Here is a 19079-nt window from a genome sequence, read left to right as displayed (position 1 = left end):
ACAGGCCATGTCCGTATCCAGTCTAGATGCCGGATCTATAGCCTATAAGGTAAATTGATCCCAGACTACACTTGATTCGAGGAACTGAAGGAACGGAAGAATGACAGACAGCGTCCCCGACCAATACAAAACATTAATACATTTAGTGACGTTTAGACACCAACTAAAATAAATTAAATTTAGTTCAGGTTATGGACTGATAGTAGTTTACGTTTAGGCCGGTCCATATGGATCTAGTTAGTAGGCCTGGCTACATGGGTCTAGTAGTCTAGTTATTACTACTCTACTAACTACCCCAAAGAATAACTAGTCACTGGAGCGCCTCTTGTGGTTGGGTAGCCTAGTCCAGACTCCAGTGGTTCTCAAACCTTTTAAATGCACGGACACCCATAACTCTGAGAGTGTACAAATGGAACCAAATGGACCCGTAAGGGTATAAATACGTATGTTTAGAATAGTATTGTATATTTGTCTGTCATTAAATGTTTCATGAATTGAGTACAAAGGACCCCAATGGAAACAAGCCATATGCTTTCTTGGGGCTTAAAATCCTCTTAGCAGACCTTGTATTGAACTGTACTTTGCGGTGCTTTTTTTTTTGCAAACTGCCAATTAAGTATTCAATCAATCAACCAGAACAAATTAATCACGGTTGCTGACGCACCCTGCTGTCTTGAATGTATCAGTTAATTTCAGCACCATGGACAGATCTATCAATCCGTAGGCCTACTGCTCATAATGGAATATCCTATTGGAGGACACGATTTTACCGGGGGGGGGGCACATTAGCCCACATTAAAGTCCAGAGTGAAGAGTCACACACACTCAGAAAGTGGGTAACTTGCTTGGTCAACAGAGCAGTGGTGGAAAGTAACTGAGTACATGCACTCAAGACTGTAGGCTTACTGTACTTGAGTACAATGTTGAGGTATTTTTTACTTTACTGGAGTACTTCCAATTTTCAATTATTTTACTTCTACTCCATTACATATCAGAGGCAAATATTAGGCCTATACTTTTACTCCACAACAATGATTTGAAAACTTTAGTTACTAGTTAATGGATTTACTTACTTTATAGATTATTACAAACATATACATTAATCACTTCAGCTCTGTATACATTTCGGCCATTTTAAAATAGCATATCTAAGCACAATGCATCATTGTGAGCTTGTAGATCTGCTATTTTCAAAATATTTGTATACATTTGAAAAGTTGTGAAATGGGACATTCTGCATGATGAGTAATTCTACTTTTTGTACTTAAAGTACATTTTGATACCAATACTTCTGTACTTTTTAGTAAATTTTGAATTGCGGACTTTTACTTGTAACAGAGTATTTCGGGTCCTTGCAGTATTGATACTTAAGTAAAACAATTTAGTACTTTTTCCACCATTGCTAATGAGGACTTCAAAATCATATTTTAATGCATATATTATAGTAGCCTACATTAAAGTCCAGAGTGAAGAGTCACTCTCTCTGAAAGTGCAGGTATTTCTTGCTTGGTCACAACAGAGACGCATGCACCGCCGAGCGGTGTAACATGTAACTGCAGGCAGGGATCTCTCCTGAGGGAAGGAGATCATCTCCATCCATCCACTCGGGTGCGTGGTGGTACAGCCGAGAGGAGGCACAATAAATAGGTGGTACAGCCGAGAGGAAGCACAATAAATAGGCCTACCAATGAGGAACAGCCCACCGAGGAGACGTAATACATGAGGACGCAAACAAAAACCTAACAGACGCTGCGATCAGGGTATTAATAAGTGACAAGGAGGGTGACAAGGAGGGGGGGACACACACGATCGTGTAGCCCTTATTTCTATTCTGAGAAGGAGAACGAGAAGAAGGATCTCCTTCTTACCTCGTCGCCAGGATGGGGAACCGGGGAATGGAAGATCTGATTCCTCTGGTGAACCGCATGCAGGATGCGTTCTCTGCCATCGGTCAGAATTCCAGCCTGGACCTGCCTCAGATCGCCGTGGTCGGCGGCCAGAGCGCAGGGAAGAGCTCGGTGCTGGAGAACTTCGTGGGGAAGTAAGTGTGTGGGTTTATCTATGATGTGATGTGACCGACTGTGCACCAAACGCTTCAGGACGAAAATAGCAGATCTGTACAAGCTGCGTTGCGAGCTTGTAGATCTGCTATGTTCGGTCTCACACCTATACCGTCCGTCCTAACCCCATCCCCCCAAACAGGTCCTTATTGCTTCTATCTGATATAGGAATCCTCTGAACGAATAATAGACACATACAAAATTTAGTTTTTGCTGTGTTTAATCTTCGTCCTTTCATTATCAAATATCATATAGTAATGTTAAAATGTAATATCACTAAACCAATCCGGGGAGATTATTTAGTTTAGGCTATATAAATCCTACTCAGAAACTGCACCGTCTTTTTCTGCATGGTGCATTGGCTGAATACCAAAACAAGCATATCATGTTGGCTAACGAATTTGATTTATCATAGTAATGACTAATATTCAAAATATAGTAATTACTAACATTCAAAATAATGCATTTTACAAACCAACATCATTATTTATTGCCTTGCAAACACGAATGTTGCCTGTTTGCTTTAATTTGCCGATAGGCTACCCAGCATTATAGCCTATATACGGAAGCACCAGCTTTTCTAATGTGGAAGCCGTTTCTGAGAGATTTCCAAAAAATGAACGTATACAGGATATTAAATGTTTTAATGGAATAGTTAAATATGGTGTCAACATGACACAAACATTAAAGTGTTCCCTTAGTTTGGACCAAATGTAGGGCCCAACATCCTATGGCTATAGGCTACACAAGGTGTAAGCCTACTAATTCCAGATCATTCCTCACTTCATTGTTTATCTATAGAATAGGTGCCATCATTTCATTGGTCATCATGGTAATATTCGGTAATGGTAATGTCATGTGCAGCCTATTTTGTTTCGATCAATGTATTCGAATCATAAAATGATGCATTTTGTGAACCCACACACTCAACAAGCAGGATGCATAGGGAACCAATCCGCTATATGCTGCAGTGTGACCTTGTGGAGAGGGGAGGGGGAGAGTGGGGGGTAGAGTAGAGTAGAGGCTGTGAGAGTCCATCTGAGCTTTGAGCCTTTCCAGCTCAGCTCAGCATCCATCTGTCAGTGCTTATAGGTGAACCAGCTTATGGCATAGTAGACAACATACAGGTGGTGGCACACTTTCTTATTATTGATTGTCAGTCCCGGTTTTGGTCACTTTAGAAATGTTGCTTTGTTATTAGTTTCTCTCAGTGGTGAAAAAAAGTATTCACATTGTTTACTTCAGTTATATCAATGCTGCAATGTAGAAACACTCTAGTAAAAGTCCGGAATTCTACATTTACTTGAGTAAAAGTACAAAAGTATTGGTATCAAAATGTTCTTAAAGTACCAAAAGTAGAAACTACTCATTATGTAGAACGTCCTGTTTCAGAAGTTATCATTATGTCTAAAATGTATAAAACATCAGATCTACAAGCTCACAATGCGTTGCATCGCGACGCATTGTGATTTAACTGGAAATACTCCAGTAAAGTAAAGAATATTTTGATGTCAATACTTTTGTACCTTTTCTAAAGTAAATTCTGAATACCAGACTTTTACTTGTAACAGAGTATTTCTACATTGTGGTATTGATACTTTTACTCAAGTAAAAATTGTGTGAGTACTTCTTCCACCACTGGTGTTATGGTAGTATCGCAGTGCCACACGTGTTATGGTAACAAACTCTGCTCTTGCCAATTAAATACCATGTCACAGCACACTTTGGGGCATGTTTCTTTTAGCATCTAGCTATTGCCGAAAACAACATGAGCCATGGAGTCAATCATTAAAATGACCATACTAGTAGTTGTATGACATATTGCATTTACCTAATGCGGTAGGCTACTCCAGCGTGGTGTCCAGTGAGGGTGTTGCTTGCCATAGAGAACAGATCTAAACTTAAACAACGCATTGCAATGCTTTTCAGTAGTAGTCCTGAAACTGTTGTTGTCCAATTAAGCTACCTTGTTTACTGTATGCTTTAGATGGCTGTGGTAGGAAGTAGGGATGCGAATTAGGATTGATAGTGTATTGTGATTCAAAATAAATGTTCAGGTTATGATACAATGACCTTTACCTGTAGCATCACAGAATCACAACTGACTTTCACTACAACAAGTGTTTGTGTGCATTATGGTGTTTGTGTGTTGTGTCAACAAGTGCTGCAGTCTTTGTTATTGTGTTACAAAGAGCCAATTGCAGACGAGTATCCTGTCATGCAGTATGAGTATGAATGTGTGTGTGTGTGTGTGTGTGTGTGTGTGTGTGTGTGTGTGTGTGTGTGTGTGTGTGTGTGTGTGTGTGTGTGTGTGTGTGTGTGTGTGTGTGTGTGTGTGTTCTCTCCCTGTCCAGCTGCCCTGACATCACTCAGGTCATCTATCTATCTATCTATATGTCTGTCTGTCTGTCTGTCTGTCTGTCTGTCTGTCTGTCTGTCTGTCTGTCTGTCTGTCTTTTTTAGGAGGCAGGGTAGTGGTATTTGTTACAGTACATTTGCACATACATAGAATTTGTCCTTGCATTTACCCATCCAAACTATCAGGAGCTGTGACTGCCATTTATACAGAACGGCACCCAGGGAGCAGTTTAAGGGATATATATAGTGTATATAGCACAAATCACAAAAGTGGCTGCAGTAGTGGTGGTTAAAATGGACAGTGCAGTCTAAGTGTACTCATTGCTGATAAGGGTCCTTCTTTTGGTTGAGGGATTTCCTCATCAGGTCACATGACTGCGTCTCATTCTACTACTCCGGCTCTGATCTGGTTATGATGTCACAGACTTTGGAAGAGATGAATGCCTCAAGCAAGAGTGGTAGTGGGCAATGGAATAGTTTTCCAATGTTCACATTTATTTGAATTTGTTTGTAATTATAGCAACAAGGTACAGGGCTGTGCAGACATCTGCCAAGGACTACAAATCTCTCCAGTTTACGTCATTTTAGATTTTAGCGTTGGCTATTCAAAAATACAGATATTCAAGCTCACAGCTTGTGCATGCAAATCTTTGAATATATATATATTTTTAAGTGAACATTTTTAAGTTAAATTTGTTTCTGGGGGTCCCTGGAACAAAATATTTTGAGATGGGGGTCGGCGGCCAAATACATATCATTTTGGGGGTCCTTGACATGAAGTCTTTCAGAAAACTAAATTATTAAAAAAAAAATATATATATATTTACATTTTTAGATTTGGCCTCAGGTCTTAATGGGTTAAACGTTTGGCTTGGTGCAGTGCAAAGGACATATGGTCACTGGAATCAATATGTTTCTTCCTTGAGGGATCATGAATGTGCAAATGCTGTGGCTGTATGGTGACAAGCTGAAGAGATACATTGCTTTGAACACTGAAAGTTTGGCCTGCCGATGGCGCTATTGGAAAGGTCATATAGGGTGACCAAAATCAATATAGGCTACTCACTCTTTGAGAGCTTACAGCAGCAAATGCGATGGCAATCCGGTCATTTTCTTTTTGAGATGTTGGTCTCACGCAAACAAGCAAACAGACAGATGTTGGTGAAAACAAAACCTCCTTGTTGGTAAATAACGATAAACTTTTGTTTTGTGTAATATTGCTGTCATTTTCTTTATGGAATTATGGAGCTTAGAACTGATTTGACTGGGAGGCACATCCATAAATATCACAAGGGTTCTTGAAGCTTCTCCTAGTTTACTTGATCATTGAGTTTTCAAGTACAAGTATTGGATGCAAAGTTTTATTAAACAAGAAGGAATGTGTAAAGGTAACTTATAATTAGGGGGTACAAATGAACAATTAGAGGTAGGAGATGTTACTGAATGTGAATGAAGTCAATTCTGGTAACGGCAACTGGATTCAAGCTTTTTGAAAGGAGTATGTTAAGTACAGCAATAAGTAATGTTCAGCCGTGGTAGTGGTGAGTTGTTGAGATGATCTAGATCAGTGGTTCCCAAACCTTTTAGCTCAAGACCCAAAAGAAAAAATTTACATTTGCCTGGGACCCAAACTGGAGAAAATAGATCTACAAGCTCACAACGCGTCGCTTCGCACTGCGTTGTCAGCTTGTAGATCTGCTATTTTCACAACTTCTTAAACCTTTTTTAAGAATGCATTTTTATTTTATTTTATTTATGAAATACTGTGTATGTTTTCAATTGATTAACTTTTAAAAAATATTTTGAAATAGCTTTATTTATTTTTTATGTAGGAAACGAAAAAAAAAGGGGATATTTACTCGTGACCCATAAAAATTGGTCCGCGACCAAAACATGGGTCCCGACCCACTGTTTGGGAAACAGTGATCTAGATCACAATCCTCTTTCTCCAGTTTAACAACCCTGGTACATGACTTCATACCTTTAATTCAACATGGTTATTCCAGACAACGTCTGGCTGGTGTGACACAGGGACAAGGACAGCCAAAAACATAGTGCTTGCTGGGCTTTGTCTAATGCTAATGATATGACAGACTGTCTAGTCTAGTCTTCAACTAATGATAGTAGCACAGAATGTTTGTCTAATACTAATGAAGACAATATCTGTCTAATACTAATGATAGGACATAAAGTTTAGCACCCTGGAACACAGACGCCAATTGAGATGTCATATTACTGCCCTTGTCTCAGCTTTGCCATGTCTGTCCTCTAGCTATTGTTTCTTTCCCTATTCATTTATGTGCATATTAATATTATATTAACTGACATTAATTGAAAGAAACTTAACATCACATAGAGTAGTATAGCCTGTTTATAAAATCACAGACCGCTGTTTTCTCTTGCGATGCATGACATTTTTCCCTTGAAGATTAGTTGATTTCAGTGATCGACACAGAAATGTAGCTTTGGTTGACCACTAGTTCCTGTATGCTGATGTGGCACATGCACATATAATACAGTATAATATACAGCCCATTTCCAGGTCAACACAGAATGCATGTCCTGCTAGGTGCATATCCTGCAATCCAATATAAGCTACACATCAGTTAAGGGTGCTCCATAAATAGAATTTACTTACTTACTTATGCCCTTTTCGGTTGTGTTTTGCAGCTACAGAAGTTTTGGCTTCACAGCTGATGAAAGTGCAATTTAGACATTTAGCAGACACTCTTATCCAGAGCGACTGACAAGTGCTGAATCAGAGTAAATGGCATGAATCCTAGTCAACAAACGACAGCGTAAATAGTTATAGTGCAAATAGATAAAACATAGCGGCCTTCGGGCGTACGCCCTGGCGGAGACAATAACAAAACATGTGTGAATAAGTAACCAACAAATATCTGCATAGTAGTGTAACTAGCATCCAAAATAGGCAAAATTGTATGAATTCGGATGTACCCCTCACTCACTTCAACTCTCTCTCCCTCTCTCTCTCTCTCTCTCTCTCTCTCTCTCTCTCTCTCTCTCTCTCTCTCTCTCTCTCTCTCTCTCTCTGTTTCTCTCTCCATATGTTTAATTAGCACATCCCCAGGAGGCCTTCTAAGAGCATGGGGCTGTAATCGTTACCAGCATCCAGCACACACTGGGAGTCTGGGAGACAATACACCACCAATACACAAGAACTGGGGTGGAGGTGGGGAAGTTATGGGCACATGTTCTGCTTTTAATATCAAGAGAAGGTTGCAGGAATCTGATCACCAATCAATTTGACAAGAGTAGAATTCTTTGTAGCAGCAATTACAAAGACATAATTTAGAATAGCAGCAATAGTACAGTAAGTACATGGTAGAGAGAAATATAAATAGTATGTAAAGTACATTAGTCATAGGACACACTGAGTTGCTTGATGGTGTTGTGTGCATGGGTCCTACTTCTAAATGAACAATATGTGTACACTGCAAAATGTGTGAGAAAGTATCTAGAAAAATAGAAAAACACAACTGACAAACAAAAACACGCCAAGTGCTAATCATAGCACTATGTGGCTTGATATAACAACAAACTGACCACATCAGTGCGTGGGCTTCATTTTGGTTTGAATGTAGTATGGTGTATTTGTTATGCAGCATGTTAATAATTGCTACATAATGCAGAAGAATTGTGCATGAACTTGAAGGAGCACTTCACCCATTTACTAATGTTCATTATAAGATGGCACAATTTCCATCTATTCACTCTGTGTCTCATTGGTGGGCTTAGCTATACTGTATGGACAGTTCAGAAACCTATAGGCTGTCTGGGAATCCGAAGTTTGGCGATTTCATCTGAGAAAGAGATCTAACCCCTAACAGCCCCCCCTCTCTGTGCGCGCATCTGTGCCATCTGAGCAGCCATCTGCTGCGTGAATGCAGAAAAGTAATTCATAAATACTCTGTTTCCCTTTCATCCACGGCACGCTGGTTTCAGTACCATGGACAGTTCCAAAGACACGCAGACCCAATACAACAACAAAGCAACATGTTTTATTTACAATATTTTCAACTTCAAACTAGGGCAGAACAATACTGTTGAAAACCATGCTATTGTAAATATTCTATAGAATGTTGCCGTTATGATTTTAACTGTGATTCATATCATCACATTGATTTTCTTGTCAATAATCTTTCAGAACTTGAAAGGTGTTTCAAGGAATTCGTTTTTCCGTGTTCAAGAAAAGTATGTTGCAGTATGCTGGATTTACTTAGATTGTGTATGATGAAAGGATTCACCACCACTTGACCAAATTATGATATTACCCAAAGTACTAGAATTACCTTCCATTTTGCACTCCCCTCTCTTATGCAATTCATTGCAGCCTCTGAATTTTTTAACTAGCAGTAATTCATACTGTGTCATAACTTCATATTGATTTGTTTACTAATGTATCAGTGTCAGTGATACTTAAAGTTAAAAGTCTTCATAGTAAGAAGACTTCTTTAAGAATTTAATTAAAGTATCCCAATTTCTTTTTGTATCTCGAATATGTGGCATTTGTCCTGACGCATTGTTTCAAGCCTACTTTATACTCTTATGCTATTCAACAAATGCTGCGCAATAGGCTCTATGCACAGCAGCCATATTGGAAAGAAATTGGGCCTCTTCCTTCCTTCACAGGTGTTACCAATGACACTAATGTCATGTTCCATTGACTCTGCTTGAATGTTCCATTCAAGCAGAGTCAGGGTGCTGAAATTGTGCATGTTAGCTCACTGGAAAGACTCTGCTGCTGAGAGTTATGAGGGTCCTTGAAATTAAAAAGGTTTGAGAACCACCGTGCCACACTAAATAGAACAGCGCCTTCATAGTATCACTGGTAACACCTGTGAAGGAAGTAAGGAAGAGGCCCAATTTCTCTACAATATGGCTGCTGTGCAGAGAACCTATTATGCATTGCCTAGGTGTGCTCCCTGCACTGTGGGCTGCAATCCAGTTTCTGTTAAATTATGTGGTCTATTTAAGTCTCCAACTAAAAGGCACTTTATTATTGTAGCCTGCATGGGCTAGCACAATCCTGGATTATAAAATAACAACAGCAACACCTGGGTGTGCATCTTCTCTCCCTGTCCAGCTGCATTGTCGTCACTCAGGTCCTCCTGTTCTGCTAGTCATGCTGCTGTGTTTTCACTATCTTCCAAATTGAACACACATAATAATAATTGTCTTTACCTCTTTCTTACTCACTCACTCACTCACTGCCTCAATCACACACACACTCACACACACACACACACACACACGCACGCACGCACGCACGCACGCACGCACGCACGCACGCACGCACACACACACACACACACACACACACACACACACACACACACACACACACACACACACACACACACACACACACACACACACACACACACACACACACACTGTGTGAGTTGTTTGACTATGATGTAGCTAGATTCACATATTACACAATCTTAGTCTTGAAAGCATTCTGCCGATTGTCAGCGTTTCTCTGCAGAGACAGAATAGAGAGATAGAGAGATCTATAGAAACAGCTATTTAATGAGTCACACAGGTTACTGCATAAAGGAAATATTGAGTTGAGATGTTAAGACTGACAGCATTAAACCACATTGACACCCACCTTCTGTTCATTTGTTACTTTCATGGAAGATGTCACTTGTAAGAAATATCTCTATTGTCGTTGGTTCAACCTTCAGCCTGCCCCAGAAAAGTGTCCCTGACACTTAACCCCTTACAGCTCCCCCTTGAGCACATTTGAAGCAGTAAGAGCAATTTACCCTCCCACAGGAGATACTCCCTTTCCCAAAAATCCTGAAAGTTACAAGTTACAAAGTGTAGAAAATGTATTTCTTGTCTTTTGTCCATTTTGTTTATATCTTATCTATTTCTTCAGTTTAATGTCAAACGTAGCGCTATATTAGAGCTTCAGAAACACTAGTTATGTTTCTGATTATGTTTTAAGGTGACTGGTTGAATGAATTAAAAAAGATAAGAAAAGGGATTTAAACGGTGCAAGCGACGCTAAGCATAGAGTAGAGGCTGTTGCAGTGAGAGAGGAGAGGAAGAGAAAGCTTGGAGTCTAGATGTCCTGACACAGCTCCACAGGATTACTATTAATCTCTGTTTGGTTCACGGCTTGCCAGTATAAATTCACCCATTGGCTATGGCCTAATCTGGAGGCCCACCACCAGTCAACAACAAGGCTATTCATTGGCTCCTTTCACCACAATAGAAGTAATCTGGGTGTGTGCATAGCCTATATAACTCATCACCAAAAAGCAATCCCATTTGTTTATGACCCAAGTCCGTCCAGCAGGAAAGACTTGTTGCGCTGGGACTGTAATTACTACACACAATGAAGAAAGATCATATTAGTCTCATTGTCTCCGCCAGGCCGAAAGGCATGGCCAACCCCGTCCGTCCGTCCGTCCGCGCGTGCGACGGATGAAAATGCGTCAAATCATGAACACATTCCCACTAGGCCGAGGAAGAAATGTCACTTGAAAATGTTCAAATCAGCCTGATGGCGGCGCTATAACAGGCCGATTCGTGTTTTCCCTATAACTGCACCGATCTGTGTAAAACTTTGTACGTACAGTCCCTAATTTTTTTTTTAACTAATTCGGCGGAAGTAACATTATCGTTTTCTCACCGTCAGTTGATGCTTCATATCCATAAGAGTAAAACCGCCGGGGTCATTTATTTATTTTTGGAACACAGTTCTTATTTGACGCGATATTAAAGACGTCTATGGGATTCAGAATGGGGGTGGAAAACCGCGAACTAGGTAGACAAACCAAGGATGTGTAAATTACGTCAGACTTCGGTGCTCTATAGTCATGTGATCAAGAGGGAATATGATTTTTCATTTTCCATCCTGATTGGTTAAGATTGACATCTAAAGTTTGCAGGAGTGGCCCGTTTTCAATAAAATACCGCAAATCATGAACGCAGCGTCCGATTGCGGTGAAACTTAGTTTGCACACACATCCGCACTACGTTGAGGAACAAATGCCACCTTTTTAACATTGCCCTATTATAGTGCCACCAGGAGGACAATTTTTGTTCCTCATTTTGCTGAGGGCCCCTTGGTGTGTGTGTGTGTGTGTGTGTGTGTGTGTGTGTGTGTGTGTGTGTGTGTGTGTGTGTGTGTGTGTGTGTGTGTGTGTGTGTGTGTGTGTGTGTGTGTGTGTGTGTGTGTGTGTGTGTGTGCGCGCGCGCGCGCGCGCGTGTGTGAGTACTTGAGAGACTGGTTGCTCTTCTCATTTGGATGGTCCTTATGGTGCCAGTTTTGGGGGAGGAGTGGATTGGAAGGAGTCAGGAGGACCATCTGCAGTTAGGGCCATCTGTGTTCGCTAAAAAGCTAGGCAGATAACAGGCGAAAAACAGGCGAATCGTTCACCTCCGGATAAAAGCGCCAAAATTAGTACACATACTCCTTGGGTAGTACTGTTTTGATAAAACCCGTTAGCCACCTGAAAGTTCAAGATGGCGGCCATTTTTCAAGATGGCCGCCATTGAATATAGAGTAATATTACAATTCCCAACAAAATCACATTGATACAAGCGCCAAAAAAAGGCAAACATACTCCTTGGGTATTGCTCTTTTGATAAAAACCAAAGATTTTAAGATGGTGGCCATTTTTCAAGATGGCCACCATTGAATATACAGTAATTCACAGTAATTTCACACTAAAATGTCATAGATATGCACCAAAATTGGCACACACACTCTTTGGGTATTGCTCTTTTGATGAAACCTGTTACCCATGTAAACATTCAAGATGGCAGCCATTTTTCAAGATGTACTGTAGTAGGCTATATACAGTCAAATCACATTTAGAAGTAAAATAGCTTAGAAGCAAGCACCAAAATTGGCTCATATACCATTCTTTTAATAACATTTTAGCAGCCACCTAAAAATTCAAGATGGTGGCCATTTTGCAAGGTGGCCGCCATTGAATATACACTAATAATGCATTTCTGAATAAAATCACCAAAATATGTCCTATTTGAGTAATCTTGGTGTCAAATCATACATTTTTCACTATGTAGGATCTGAATCTGGACCCATGGACTGACACACTGGCTTCCTTGTACCATATATCAGCCCCGGAATCCTAATCTCCTGCTAAATTAGGGGATCATGCTATGTTATAAGTCTATTATGTGTAGCATTTTCTTGTACAAGACAAAGAGGAAGGGTAGTGTTTTCAGCCTGCGGTGAAAGATGGGCAGTGACTCTGCTGTCCTGACATCAGTGGGAAGTTCATTCCACCACTGTGGGGCCAGAACAGAAAAAAGTCGTGACCGTGTCGATCGACCAGAAGGACCCTTGAGTGACGAGGCCATCAGTCGCCCCGAGGTGGCAGACCGAAGTGGTCGGGCAGGGGTGTAGGCATCGACCATAGCCCGGAGGTAAGAAGGAGCTGTTCCTTTCACTGCCCTATAGGCTAGCACCAGGGTTTTAAACTGGATCCGAGCTGCTACGGGGAGCCAGTGTAGAGAACGGAGAAGGATAGTTGTGTGGGGGAACTTGGGGCGGTTGAACACCAGACGAGCTGCAGCTTTCTGAACAAGCTCCAGAGGTCTGATGGCAGATGCCGGAGCACCAGCCAGGAGGGAGTTGCAGTAGTCCAGGTGGAAGATGACAAGAACCTTGGATAAGCACCTGTGCTGCCTCCTCCGTGAGGAAGGGGCGAATCCTCCTGATGTTGTAGAGGAGGAATCTGCAGGACTGTGTGTCACAGCGATGTTTGCCGAGAACGACAGTTGATCGTCCAGGGTCACACCCAGATTCTTCGCAGTCCGAGTTGACGTCACCACAGCAGTATCAATGGTGATGGCCATGTCTCGGTGCGGACAGCCCTTTCCCGGGAGGAACATCAGCTCGGTCTTGTCCAGGTTGAGCTTCAGGTGGTGCGTCGACATCCACTCCGAGATGTCAGCCAGACAAGCAGCAATGCATGCCTCCACTTGTGTGTCAGAGGGGGGGGGATGAGAGGATCAGCTGGGTGTCATCGGCATAGCAGTGGTAGGAAAAGCCATGGGAGTGGATGACAGCACCAAGAGATGTAGTGTAGAGAGAGAAAAGAAGAGGACCCAGAACCGAGCCTTGGGGAACCCCAGTAGTGAGTCTGTGTGGTTCTGATACAGACCCTCTCAGCATCACCTGGTAGGAGCGACCCGTCAGGTAGGATGCAAACAGGGAGAGTGCAGAGCCTGAGACACCCATCCCCTTAAGGGTGGAGAGGAGGATCTGATGGTTCACTGTGTCGAACGCTGCAGACAGGTCCAGGAGTATCAGGACGGAGGAGAGAGAGTTCGCTCATGATGTATGACAGATCAAGCGCAGCTGAAGGTGTTGATGATGCAAGGTTGGACATGTTTGCTCGGAAGCAGAGACCATATGAAGCCATTCCTCCCACCCGATCAGCGCTGAAGGAGCATGTAAAGCATGCTGCCTACCAGGCGGGCTGTATCTGGAGTCAGTCAACAATAAGTCAACCAGAAACAGAGGATCCTGCCAACTGGGGCTGGAAGAAGAATGGAGATCTGTGGCAGATATTTTGGACAGAGCTCCCACCCATTGCAGAGAGTTGCAAGCAGCTGACCAAGTGTGGATGCATGTCGGAGTGCTGCGGTCGATGCAAATGCTACAGATTTGGTCTGACCTACACGGCACAGTGCAGCTGCAGATGCGAGGTTTAGAAGTGTCTTCCTCATCCAGGCAGCAAGACAATAAGCGAACAAACAGACAATTTGGTCAAGCGAATAAGTATAGGCCTACTGTCTATAAAAAAAACAAAAAAATAAAATAAAAAAATAATAAATAAAGAAAAGACAAAAAAAAACTGCCTCAACGGGATCATCACCTTATCGTGGTGGGGCAGTTTGCATGTCTCCATGACCCCTAGAACTATGTCGGCAGGAGTCTTGTACTCCTGGCAGGGTTACCCAAGCCAAACAGGTCGAAGGGTAGAGACTAGACGAAGGGTGATCCCAGGGCGCTATTACTACTTGTAATCTACACTTGCAAGATCCGCTAGTCTCTCAGCGCTAATCTATGTGATTTTATTGCAAAATGTAGCAATACTGTATATTAAATGGCAGCCATCTTGAAAAAGGGCCACCATCTTGAATTTTTAGGTGGCTGCTAATATGTTATTAAAAGAATGGTATATGAGCCAATTTTGGTGCTTGCTTCTAAGCTATTTTACTTCTAAATGTGATTTGACTGTATATAGCCTACTGTACAATGGTGGCCATCTTGAAAAATGGCTGCCATCTTGAATTTTTACATGGGTAACAGGTTTCATCAAAAGAGCAATACCCAAAGAGTGTGTGTGCCAATTTTGGTGCATATCTATGACATTTTATTGTGAAATTACTGTGAATTACTGTATATTCAATGGTGGCCATCTTGAAAAATGGCCACCATCTTAAAATCTTTGTTTTTTATCAAAAGAGCAATACCCAAGGAGTATGTTTGCCAATTTTGGCGCTTGTATCTATGGGATTTTGTTGGGAAATGTAATATTACTCTATATTCAATGGCGGCCATCTTGAAAAATGGCCGCCATCTTGAATTTTCAGGTGGCTAACGGGTTTTATCAAAACAGTACTACCCAAGGAGTATGTGTACCAATTTTGGCGCTTTTATCCGGAAGTGAACGATTATTCCCGGTATCTGCCTAGCTACATCACTAGTGTGACAGGGAGGCGGAGGCACTGACAGATGGATGGACGGCCAACAGAGTAGAGGCACCAGCACAGACCTAGGAGTTGGAACACACAATGAAAACTTGTGAAATTAAAAGCTATAGATGTGGCTCAGCCAGTTACTGCACAAACCATAACACAAGGATAAAAATGATAAGCCTACTCATCATTCAAAGTAACTCAAGCCCATGTACAGTAACATCAATAACAGCAGGTACATAGGTCAGTCAGAGGGTAGTACGTTCTGTACATCAAAACAAGTAACATTTGCAGCAGGGCCACTCTATCGGGAAGATACTGACAGATATACGGTATATTAAACATTACACGCCACTGTTTTTTGCAAAAAAACAGTGGCGTGTAATGTTTACACGCCACTGTGTAAACATATTGACAGACAGAGCCATTCATGGTGTGTGTGCAAGTGAATACAGTCAGGTCAGCTGGTACAGCAGCATACAGTGCCAGCGGTGGAACCGACGCTGGTGTTATATAAGTACAGTAACTCCCTGAAGCAAATACTCTTGTCTCTTGTATGTACACAAGCATACACACTAACACAGTCACATACTATACATACTGTACACATACTGCGGTGGAGAAGTGTGCTTCATTTCACAAACCACTAAAAACTATCGATTTTGGGCCAAAATAAAACAAATTACAAAAAAATGTGCTTCTCGATTATTCGTTTGATCAAAAAAGTAATTGCTAGAATAATTGGTAAGAAAATAATCGATAGTTGGAGCCCTACAAACCACCAGTGACCGCTCTCAGTAGACTGGAACCATTGGAAAGGTATGCACAATGACTTTTGAGAGAAGTAGTTGCGTTTTCCTTTTTTTTTTTTTAAAGAACACAATGAAATGTTTTAAGATCATGATTCATCAGGATGCTGCTGGTTGGTTTGATAACTCTTAAAAGTCTTAATATAGGGATTTGTTGAAACGTCTATAGAGAAATGAATAAGATCTTTACTTCCGACACAGTGAAAAACATGGTGGCGACTATTGCGGTCTATAGAGGTTGAAGGGGTTGAGGGTTTACAAAACAAAGGTTCTTTCCAGACTGAGGTATCACTGGGATGTGTGGGGTCCTGGTAGTTGCCAGGGAAAACATAGATATGGGGTGATAATGAGGCCAGCACAGGAACCTAATTAGAAAACTCTTAAGCCAAGTCTTGGGGAGCCATGTTTCGTGACTGGGGAGAGACTGCCAGCTTTTACGGTCAGTGCACTGCACTCCAAAGGTCAAGTTAAAATCTGTGCAAGGTGCATTCAATGTCCAATCAGTGAGGAGAGGTGAGAGATAACACTGACTAATTAACTCAGCTAGTTTCCTCCTGGGTGAGAATGGGTGCTGTCCTAAGTGCTGAATTGTCTCCCCATGCTCTGTGGGTAGCTATCGCTCTCCATGGTATTGTCCTCTCCAAAACATACCTCTCCCCATCTGGTTACTTGTCCAGGCACAGAGCATCTTTAGAGCGGTCCTCGTTGACCCATGACACAGGGTTGGCATTTCCCTGCCAATTCCCCACTTGATGCTTCACCTCAATGTTGAAGGTGAACTCAAGGAACCATGTTGTGACACGTGCATTCTTATCTTTATTTAGGAGAACATATTCAGTTACAGTATCAGATTAAACTTTCTACCGAGTAGATAATACTTCAGGAGATGCATGGCCTATTTTAGACCCAAGCACACCTTTTCTACTTTTGGGTAGTTTTGTTCATGCTTCTGTAGCTTACAACTAATGTGTGTCACCAGATGCTCCTCCCCATTCACCGTTTGCGACAACACGGCTCCCACTTTGGAGCCTGAGGCGTCAGTTTGCAGGACAAAGGAGCACTTGAAGTCAGGGACTGTCAGGATGGCCTCCCAAGTACAGAGCCTAGTGTAGGATGCATAAAGCGGACTTGTGCCTAATTTATACCTCATCGAAGGACGGTGTCCTGTGCCAAAAATAGCCAATCTACAAGCTCACAAAGCATTGAGTGATCTTTTTTTTGTGAACATTTATTTTTAGCTATTTTTGTCATGGGACACCGTATGAGAAAGTATAAATTGTGTATTGTGAGTGAGACTAATTCAATGCAAAGATGCATGCATGAAGTGGCAATTAGATGAACACGCTAATGAACACTTTTATCCCATCACAACACCCAGCGACCAAAATGGCACGATTCAAGCGAGAAGAAATATCTTCCGGTCTGAATGCACCTTTACTCGATTTTGCTGGCCTTTCCACTGGCCAACTGCCATACCCAATAGGGGACAGGGTCCACAAATTATAATTGTTCAGCCATGTAGCTAATCCTGTTTTGTGTACACAGCAAAATCCTCAGTGTTAAATGTACATGATAGTATAGTGATAAAACATAAACTAAACACCCCCCAGTCACTGGATTATTGGATGATACTGTAATCCAATTATCTACTTTTTGTTACTGATACTTAACTCTGCTGACCAACTTCTTAGCCCCCACTATGGCTGTGATTCTCACCATCCGTCTGTTGTGTTTCAGGGATTTCCTCCCTCGTGGCTCTGGCATTGTGACCCGTCGCCCCTTGGTACTTCAGCTCATCAACTGTCCCTCAGGTAAATAATCTTTCAATCTACAACCTCTTTGCGTGAATTGCTTCAGAGTTTACTGTCTTCTACTTCAGTGGTTCTCAACCTGTGGGTCGGGACCCCCATGTGGGGTCCCCACATGATTTGGGGGATGGGGGGGGGTACCCAGAAGACAATAAAGTGACAATTTAAGAACTTTTAAGACCTTTTTTATACCTAAAACAAAGAAAAAGAAATGCCTCAACTATCATGATTCCAAGTGCTTGTTAGGGTTTGGGATGTTTGGGGTCTCTAGTTCAAATATGAGGATTTTGGGGGGTCCCTAGTTAAAATCTGATAATTTTGGGGGGTCGCGGCCTGAAAGGGTTGAGAACCACTGTAATCTACTTCAATATCCCTTGAGCCCTCAGGAGAATAAACACATTCCCTCTCACCTTGCAAGCCTCTCTCCTCCCTTCTACCACTTTCATTCCAGCCAGGTTGAGTGTTTATATTTTATACTTTGTCTTATGTCTGTCTCGTGCAAAAACAGCGATAAAACCGCTACAAGCTCACAACAACACGTTGTTGAGATTGTAGATCTACTATTTCCACTTTAACATTTTCACCTATAATCCCCAAAATAGTGATATTTTAGTAGTGAAAATAGTGATATATAGTCTTTATAGACTATATAGGAGTGGTATGAATTCCCCGCTCTGTAGTGTTCTTGTTTCTTTGTTCTTCCCTTTGAGGGAAGGCAAAAGCAAAATATTAGTAATATGAGTATTGCTGCAACTATCAAGCTATTTTCTTAGCGGTTATTCTATCGCTTACTTTTACGATTAATCAAATAATCGAATAATCAAAAATAGCAGATCGAATATCGCTATATTGAAAATATATATTTCTTTCTTTACATTTCACCTATAACGACATGCCCAAAGTATTGACAGATTATTTTATTAAATTATCTATTATTTTTGTATAATCAATTAAATCGATTGTTAACTCAACTGTTGCAGCCCTAAATATGAGAGTAAAACATGTTTCAGTCCGACTCCAACAGGTAAAACCTTTTCTTTTACCTGTGTGAGCAGGCAAAATGTTTCCTCTCCCCTGTTGTTTCCACAGAGGAAACCTTCCCTCAATCATTTTATTTTCCACTCTGTCCATCCCTAGAGACTTAGTGACGCCAATCACATCATGTTGCCATGGTTTTAATTCATTTTTAGACCAATCCATCAAATGTGTGAGCTGTGTTGAACCAGCTAAATTAGGAATACACTTTGAATTTCATCACGGGATCAATAAAGGTCTGTCTGTCTGTCGGACAGATTAACAAACAGTATGCCATTTGACTTTGTCAT

At 41.4% G+C, this 19079-nt stretch overlaps 1 protein-coding gene across 2 annotated transcripts in view; it reads left to right on the top strand.

Annotated features, from left to right (window-relative positions):
• Window positions 1-1695: 1695 nt before the first annotated feature.
• Window positions 1696-19079, top strand: part of dnm1a (dynamin 1a) — a gene marked incomplete at its 3' end in the record, with an annotated part of 72700 nt that continues 55316 nt past the window's right edge. For both annotated transcript variants that reach the window (XM_084047624.1, XM_084047625.1), the window contains exons 1-2: window positions 1696-2041; window positions 17684-17757. In XM_084047624.1, the coding sequence (XP_083903750.1) occupies window positions 1881-2041; window positions 17684-17757 (235 nt within the window). In that variant the 5' untranslated portion in view covers window positions 1696-1880. The remainder of the gene's footprint in view (window positions 2042-17683; window positions 17758-19079) is intronic.

The sequence above is a fragment of the Gymnoscopelus microlampas genome (assembly GCF_963454915.1).
Source record: "Gymnoscopelus microlampas genome assembly, chromosome: 21".
Classification (NCBI taxonomy): domain Eukaryota; kingdom Metazoa; phylum Chordata; class Actinopteri; order Myctophiformes; family Myctophidae; genus Gymnoscopelus; species Gymnoscopelus microlampas.
The sequence above is the reverse complement of the archived record's forward strand: the minus strand, read 5'-3'. Positions and strand labels throughout refer to the sequence as shown.